The sequence below is a fragment of the Asparagus officinalis genome, chromosome 3 (assembly GCF_001876935.1).
Source record: "Asparagus officinalis chromosome 3, Aspof.V1, whole genome shotgun sequence".
Taxonomy (NCBI): domain Eukaryota; kingdom Viridiplantae; phylum Streptophyta; class Magnoliopsida; order Asparagales; family Asparagaceae; genus Asparagus; species Asparagus officinalis.
The window spans coordinates 470625-479909 of record NC_033796.1 but is presented as its reverse complement, the minus strand read 5'-3'; the positions used below and the strand labels follow the sequence as shown (position 1 = coordinate 479909).

The 9285-nt window shown below is 44.6% G+C and overlaps 1 protein-coding gene across 1 annotated transcript in view; it reads right to left on the bottom strand.

Annotated features, from left to right (window-relative positions):
- LOC109832425 (transcription factor MYB3R-1-like) overlaps positions 1 to 2037 on the bottom strand; it is a 4363-nt gene extending 2326 nt beyond the window's left edge. The window contains exon 1 of the mRNA XM_020399792.1: positions 1892 to 2037. Coding sequence (XP_020255381.1) covers positions 1892 to 2037 — 146 coding nt within the window. The remainder of the gene's footprint in view (positions 1 to 1891) is intronic.

The following is a 9285-nucleotide window of genomic DNA, read 5'->3' as shown; positions in this document are numbered from 1 at the left end:
CCAGCAGCAGCTGTTGTTAGAGGCCCTAGTGATGGAAAGAGAACCCATTTGAGCGAACACATTTTTGGAGGAAGAATTGCAAGAGGTCGATGAGGAGTAGGCGATAGAGCCATAGGAATGATCATCATCATCATCATCTTCATGATCATGGTCCGTACGAGGATGGATGTATGTAGATGTCATCGCTTGGGGTTGGGGTTGGGGTTGGCCTCCAGTAGTGAAGTGGTGGAGGGCCATTGTGGACTAGCTTAGCCAGCCAGACAGCCAGGTAGAAGAGAAGAATAGTACCATACAAGCAAATGGGGATTGGGGGGTAAATAATAAACACAGAGATACTACAAGCTTGTGAGCTAGGTAATTAACGCACGAATTGAAGCTCCCTAGCTACACCAATCCTTTCACCTCGTTAGCTTTTAACCCCCAATCCCCAGGCAGGCGGGGGGGTCGAGAACAAAACTCATGGTAGTCTAGTGCGCACGTGTGGGTGACATCTATCCACGTAAAAATGTGAGCATGTGTTCCCCCCCTTGGCAAAACAAAGAAAGGAGAAAACCCCACACCAACGCTGCTTCTACTGTTTGTTTTCTGTCTTGTTGTGTTTTCTTGTAGAGCCTCGAAGTTGCAGAGGCCTGTTCATATTCCTGTAGGCTATAATATATAAGGTCACTCACACCTTTCTTTTCAAGGGACTTTTCTTAATTTTTTTTTTTTTTTAAAGCAGAGTTCGCACAACCCTCTTCAGCTTTAGTAATAACCCCACCATGGTTACAAGTACTACACTTGAGGGTTTCAGTCTTAACCACCGAGTAAAGCAGAAGTGTAGCCTCTCCAACAGAAGCCCATAACGAGAAAGACATGAACATGCTCCTGACCGATCCTACCAAAGTCCAAAAGGGACATCAACTTGATGTCCCCCCAACGTCTGAGCCCTGCCCAGATTTCATGAAATCACACTCCACTATGTTCACTTCAATTTTTTCCTATCGCCCAACAAATTGAGGGCCAGACCTCTCGCGCGCACAAAAACCATCACCCCCCACTAGCTAGCTCTCTCTCTCTCTCTAGTTAATTAATAACTAATAAGTTGCTCTGATCCCACATGTCCTGCCTTTCTGTTCCGAACGTGTGTTCTCGTTGCTGGACATTCTGTTTGGAACAAGTTAGCCTTAATGAATTTATTGACGTCATGTTAGTTGGTTAATAATGGCTTCTCCTTCCAGTAAAATTTACAGCTCTCTATGATGCTTTAATCTATGCTATTGGAGTAATAAATTAAAGGCACTGCTAAAACTTTAGAAAGCTACGTTATACAGCTAGCTAGCCTTATTAAATCATTCGATCAGTGACGAGGGACCTGATTTAGCTAGCGCACCCCCACCCCACCCCCACAACAATGCCAAACCCAAGCAACCCGTAAGGAGGGTAATACTAGTTCAGTGCATCCAAAAAAAGAAATGCATGTACAAAGCTGGGCTATGGTGGTGTACGTACAATAGTAGAGAATACATAATTTCCACAAGAGGAAAGCACTGGTCCAGATTTTAGTTTCCTGAAAGGTTCAGACCCATTTCAGGATGGGTCATGCTTTTTTCCAAAGCAAAGCTTACTACTGTTCAAAATGGCTCCTGGTGCAGGTCATGGTCCGCCTGCTGACAAAACCCAGTAACAGACGTCTTCTTACATTAATTGATGGAGTGAAGCGACGGCACAGATGCCAACGAGAAATGGCCCAGGCTCCCCCCCCCCCGCCCCCCCCCCCCCCCCCCCCCCCCACCCCCCCCCCCTCCCCCCCCTCCCCCCCCCCCCCCCATCCCCCCCCACCCGCCCCCCCCCCCCCCCCCCCCCCCCCCAGCCCACCGCCACACCCGCCCACCCCCCACCACACACACACCTCCCTCCCTGTACAGTAACAGTAACAGTAACAGTAACAGTATCAAGAACGTACAGAGGTGAAGTAGAGCTGCCCGTGAGCTGCTGCTCGCTGCAGTCAATAAACGAACAGCATCTCCAAAGGGAAACATAGATGGATACAGTCATAGACCAAAATCAACGGGATTGTTACGGCTGATACCTAGCCTCAGACGATATATAATGTTCGAGATATGTTTATAAGGTTAGCCTCTTACTCTCAAGTGTTGCCATTACCAACAAAAATTGTATATGATTAATTGAGTTAATTTAGATGGATTAACGTGACTACATTTGGTTGGAGTATAGATGTTTTCATATGTGATGGTGAAAATATATATTCAATCCAATTGATAACATTTACATGCACACTCCCACCACCTAATTTGTAACTTACTCTAATATACATTGCTAAAATGCAAAGTCTTCCTTTACTCCTGGCCGGCCTTAAATTTGGGGGGGCGTGACCATACAATTAGGGACAGTCTGGTCCTGTTAAAAAAATGAGAGATTATATTAATTAAGCCAATCTAAACACATGTAGAAAATAGGGATGATCTCAAACCTAACAGCAGTCTGAGACTAGCCAGTTAAAAATTAATGTAGCGTACAATAAATTAATTAAGCTGCCCAAGCTAACCAGCTTCTGTTAAAGTAAGAGAGAGAGAAATTTGGGTAAATTTCCCTTGAATTGAATATTGAGTATGCACATATATTTATATAAGTAGAGGAGTGTGAGGTTTGTTCTCCCAAGCAATGTGGGATTAAAACCCACTACAATACACTATTATCAACAGCCCCCTTCAAACTCATGTTGGATCAAACAAAGTGAGTTTGCGTACAAGAAACTGGAACCGATGAACAGGTAAGGCCTTTGTAAAGAAATCTGCAAGCTCGTCAGCGGATGAAACATGAGGAAGTAGAATTGTCTTGTCCTTGATAACTTGGTGACGGACAAAATGAGCGTCGATCTCAATATGTTTGGTCCTTTCATGAAATACTGGATTATTAACAATCTGGATGGCACTCTTATTATCACAGTAGAGAGGAGTACGAGTCGTAACAGAAATGCCGAAATCACTGAGAAGGCGATGAAGATGAATAATCTCTTTAGCTGTTGTGGACATTGCACGATACTATGCCTCAGTACTGGAAAGAGCAATAACATCTTGTTTCTTACTTCGCCAGGAAATAAGGGAATCACCAAGAAATATACAATAACCTGTGGTAGACTTTCTGGTAGTTGGATCACCAGCCCAATCAGCATCAGAATATGCACAAAGCTCTAACTTAGATGTAGCAGGAAACAAAAGTGAGCGAGTGCTAGTACCCCGGAGGTACCGAAGAATCCGTAATAAGACAGCATAGTGTACAGAACGTGGGGCACTAACAAATTGACTGACAATACCAACAGCATGAGAGATATCTGGTCGAGAGATGCACAAATAGACCAACTGGCCAACAAGATATCGATATCGGGTAGGATCAGATAGAGGCCCACCGTCAGTAGAGCAAAGTTTGACATTCTGCTGGAGTGGAGTATCGACAGTTGCATTATCAGTTAGCTCAGCTTGATTTAGAATATCTGAGAGATACTTCTATTGAGACAGTAATACACCCCGCGGGCCTTGAGAAATTTCTAGACCAAGAAAATACCGAAGAGATCCAAGATCCTTCATGTGGAACTGTTGTTGCAACTGAGATTTTGCGTATTGTATACCTGTCATATCATCACCTGTAATGATCATATCATCTACATAGATGAGTAATAAAACCCTGCCACGCGATGTAGTGCGAACAAACAGAGAAGCATCTTGATGACTTTCTATAAAGCCCGCTTTGAGCACAACATCGCGAAAACACTCAAACCAAGCGCGGGGTGCCTGTTTGAGACCATAAACAGCACGACGAAGGAGACATACATGTCCCGGAGGAATATTTGACCCTGGAGGCGGTTGCATATATACGGTCTCTGATAAAGAGCCATGAAGAAAAGCATTTTTGACATCCATCTGGTATAAGGGCCAACGATGAGCAGCAGCGACCGCAAGGAGAGTACGAACAGTGGGCATCTGAGCAACAGGAGCAAATGTCTCCTCATAATCAATACCTTGTTGCTGAGTAAAACCTCGAGCCACTAAACGAGCTTTTCGACGTTCAATGGTGCTATCAGGACGAAACTTGACCTTATAAACCCATTTACTGCCAACAAGAGAGATCCAAGAAGACAGGGAACAACATCCCAGGTATGAGTTTGCTGAAAGGCTTGAAATTCCTCAGCCATAGCCTGTCGCCACTCTGAAATTTGAACTGCGTCTTGGAAGGACTTTGTGGCTCAACAATAGTATGAATGACAACAAGAAAGTTATGAAAGATAGGTGAATAAGAAGTAACAGAAGCATACCGGGCAGGCATGACATGTGGGCGTTTGCCTCGACGAAGAGAAAGAGGAACCTTAGGCGGGGGAGATGCTGGCGCAGGTGCGTGGAGATCAACAGTATTTTCTGGAGTGAGAGTTGTGTCCACGGGATATGGATTAGATGGTGTAAGAGAAGACTCGGGTGAGGAAGAGTCAACAGAAGGAGAGGGAGAGATGTTAGGGAGATCTCGAAAGGAAAATTGAGGTGAAGAAGTGGGTGATGCAGTGGACGGGGAAGCATGATCGGTAGAGTGGAGGAAATTAAAGTCATCAGAAGTAGAATAATATGGAGAATCCTCTTCGAACTGAACATGACGAGATATATGAACTCGACGAGTTGCGGGATCATAACAACGATAACCTCGATGTTCTGAACTAATTCCTAAATAAACACAAGAAACAGCTCTGGGAGATAATTTATCACGTTCGTGAGATGGCAGAAGAACAAAACATCGACAACCAAAAACGCGAACTAGATCATAACGGGGAGGATGAGTATAAACACGACTATAAGGAGTAGTACCGGAAAGAGAGCTAGATGGAGTGATATTAATGGAATGAGTCGCGGTGAGAATAGCCTCAGCCCAAAAACGACGAGGAACAGAGTAAGAAATGAGCATTGATCGAGCAGTATCGAGGATATGACGATGTTTGCGTTCAGCAACACCATTTTGCTCATGAGTGTAGGGACATGACTGTTGAAAGATAGTCCCATGAGAGGACATGATAGAGCGCATGGTAGATGATAGGTACTCTTTGGCACAATCAGAACGAAAAACTTTAATACGAGATTGCCATTGAGTGAAAATCATAACAGTGAAGGCTTGATAAGCAGTAAGTACGTCAGAGCGATTCTTAAGTAGGTAAACCCATGTAAAACGAGAGAAATCATCGATAAAGCTAACATAATATAAGTAGCCAGATGAAGAAGGCAAAGGAGCTGGCCCTCAAATATCAGAATGTACTAAATCAAATAAGGAAGTGGATACAGATGTACTCGTTTTAAATGGTAAAGCAGTGAATTTTGCCAGTTTACAACCAGTACATGACTCAATACTAGAACTAGATGATACAGGACCAAATACTCCAGACTGAATAAGACTCTCCAGCCTTTTATTAGACACATGACCAAGTCGTCTATGTCATAAATTGGCAGGAAGCGAGGTAGAGGGTTTTGACGAACAAAGAGAAGCAACAAGAGAACGTGGACGTATGGACTCTGGAAGGTGAAGATATTCCAGAAAATACAGTTTATGCCTCCTACGACCCGCCCCAACCGTCTTGGCCGTCTGTGGATTTTCGATAAACGAAAATCTGTCTTTGTTCCTTTTCCACCAAACCTATAAAAGTTAGGGTCGAAATTGGGCTTTCTCCTCAATAAATGAGGGACTCTTTTTAGATCGAATGACCAATCCTATTAAAGTTAGGGTCGTTTGAATCTTTCCGATTCTTGGAGTGGAGATCTCACTCTTAGTTTCATCATTTCGGATTCTGAGGGTGGAGATCCCACCTTGAGTTTCCTTTCCAACTGGAGATAGAATAAAGGAACAACCAGAGTCAAAAATCCAGAGATCATTCATACCAGAGACCGAAGGATTAGCTGAAGAACTAGCAAAATGCATACCAGAGAGTTGTGCGGCGGATGTAGAGGTGATATGTTGGAAAGCATCAAGTTGACGGCGAAGACTTTCAATAGCTTGAATAGTAGAGTCTGAAGTAGTATAAGGTATAGCATTGGCCAACAATCCTGGTGTACGAGAGGATTGAGACTGAGGGGGTCGCCGACCACGACCAGTACCTGAGGAACGTAACTCGGGATGAAGCTTGAAGCATGTCTCAATACGGTGTCCTTCCTTCTTACAATATTTGCAAGAGAGCTTAGATCAGTGACAGGTACAAACAGAACAGTCTCGAGTGAAGAGGTAGGAGTGTCTGTTGACAAATTGAGTCGTGCTGTCTGCTGCCGGGTCTCATAAGCAGTGAGAGCTCCCATAACTGAGGCCAAAGTCGGAAATTGAGGCTGATGAAGTAGTTGATCAGCCATAGTTGAATATTCAGGAAGGGACTGAAACAGTTGATGCACCTCATGCCGTTCGTACCAGGCTAGCCAGTCTTCATATGTGGAATTACGTCCAGGAAGCATGGAGCGTAACTCTGTCCAAAAAGCTTGTATTTATCCAAAATGGGACTGCAGGATGAACTACCTTTGCATTGTAGAGCAATGCGTTGCAGAAGATATGCCTCCCGTGCACCCGAGCACTCAGTGAAACGCTCAGTGAGACGAGTCCACATGGCCCGAGCAGAGGGAAGCGAGCCAATCTCGACAGTGAGACCAGAGCCAACACAGCGAGTGAGATAATCCATGACACGAAATTCCTGCAATTGCCACTCTGAACTCTCCTTAACATAGAGAGCACGAGTAGTCTGAAGATCGACATTAGCACTATCAGAGGAAATAGTACTGGATGAAGCAATCGTGCTGATGGACGGTGGAACTGGTCCCGTACTGGTGAGATGATCAAGCAAACCAACGCCACGCAAGGCATTGGTGACAATGGTGGACCATCCTGCCAAGTCACTTTGATCATTGAGGGGCAAAGGTGGTTTGAGAATCTTCTCTGAAGGAGCCATAACAGCAATGTTGAGACGTTAAGATGTCGAGATGCCGTTACTGACTGCGAAACGGCAATGCCGTTCGTTTGAGGCCGAGAGACGGCTTGAAACGACGATGCCGTTAATTTGAGACCGAGAGACGGTCTTGAAACGGTAATGCCTTTAAAATAGAACCCGAAGGTTAGAATGAAAACCCGAAGGTTTAAACGAGAACGCGAAACGCGTTAAGAGGCCGCAAAGCGACAAGGCCAAAATATCTGGCAGAAAAAAATATTAAACGGCTGCAAAGCAATAAGGCCAAGATTTGGCAAAAGAACGCAGAAGCGTTAAAAAATTTTATTGGAAGGGAAATAGCCCTAGCTCTGATACCATGTTAGAGTAAGAGAGAGAGAATCTTGGGTAAATTTCCCTTGAATTGAATATTGAGTATGCACATATATTTATACAAGTAGAGGAGTGTGAGGTTTGTTCTCTCAAGCAATGTGGGATTAAAGCCCACTACAATACACTATTATCAACACACGACATGCACTTAATCCTCTTGCCCTCACCATCTAATAAATAAATAAATGCGGGCCAGGTGAGGGACCCAGTGAAAGATATATGGGTCCACACGGCTTTCGTCCCCTGAACCTGGATCAGATCACTATTTAGCTGTGAATTTCATCCCCTCCCTCCCCCTGTAAAGCTGTGCTTATTAGGAGGAGGGTTCGAGAAATAGATGAACGAGTCAGACGGACGGAGACTAAAGCTAAGCAGGAGGAGGTCTGTCCTGTGCCTGAATGAATGAATCCATATATACAATAATATAAATAGTTGAAGGACAAAGGACACGTGCATGGGACTGTATGAATGTGTAAAATAGTGAGAGCGGCCGGCGGAACAATCTAATGCTATGATTATCGATGCTAAAATGCTCCTATCCCCTTCTCCGGTCAAGATGCAGTGAAGGGGTCGTGCGCGCGTGCGCGCGTGATCATGCGGCTGCTGGTCTTGGTTATGTTAATTCTTCATCATCCAGAGCCTAACCCCAGGCAGGGCAGCTGAGCTCCACCCCTCTTCCTTCTACCTCTCTATTAAATATTAACTGCAGTGCGTGCAAGTTAAATATTATTCAATGGAATACCACGTAGCTTAATTTCCTACGCACATCCAAAACATCACACAACGGCCAGTACTCTCATAGTAGTTGGTTCGTGCTGAAGTAACCCTTTCAAAACGCGCGCGGATCGATATAGGCTGTATAGCCAATGGGAAACAAAGCAGGAACAGAGACAAATTCAAAACCTAAACCTTAGCTTACAATCACCGTCTTTTTCTTGTAAAGGTTAATCAATGGTCTTCATCAACTCTGTTATACACAAGCTTATAGGCCTCTACCCAAAAAAAAAAAAAAGAAAGAAAAAACAAGGGGGAAGAGCAGGAGGAGGGTAAAGGTGTCATTTGTGAATGAATGAGGATTAGGAACTCTAACAAGGGAGGAGGCGTCCAGAATGGGAATGGGTCAAGCAGCTCATATGAATTAGTGTGCTCTAACAAGGGAGGAGGCTTCCAGAATGGGAATGGGTCAAGCAGCTCATATGAATTTGTGTGTGTGTGTGTGGGGTGGGGGGGATGGGGGTAAAAAAGAGGGCCCACCATTTTCTGGCCAATTGCCGAATATTTAAACAAATTGTCAGTTAATCACACTCCTCTGTTCACTTGAAAATTGAATTATGAACCACTTTTACCCTTACGACGACGCTGTCGTATAACTTCATGATATCACTATTCATTTTGTTGATGTCTGATATCACACAGTCCACACAGTCACAGTTGAGTGGGTTACGGTTCTGGTTTTCGCGCTGGCGGCAGATAGGAAGAGGATGAAAGATGGGGCTGACTCCTCCTCCGACTTTATGTCCGATCCTTAGACTGGAATTCCTGATCCTTCTGCACAAACGAGAAGAAACCTGTGGGAGGGCGGGGCTCATTTCCCCGTGGTACCTCCGACGATCAAGTCAGCTGGTGAGCTTGAGTGGGGTTTGAGGGAGAGTCCCTGGGCCATTGAGATCCTTAGAGGGTACTCTTCGAGAGTTATTAGTTCTTTTTAACAAAGGTAAATTCAGAGCTTTTGTGAAGTAGTAGCAGAAAAAATATATCTATCCCCCATTTTTATTTTACCTTCTTTCCCTCCTTTTATAGCCCATCGCCTCTGAGAGTTTGACCCTTGGGCTTTGACTATGCACAGAAGACGGTTGAGGGGTGAGCAGGCAGGCTGCTGAGTCATCTTTCTCCTTCCAGATGTCGGCTGACGATTGGAAGGGAAGTCATTCGAGTACAGGAGAGAAATGTCTTCTCAGTAT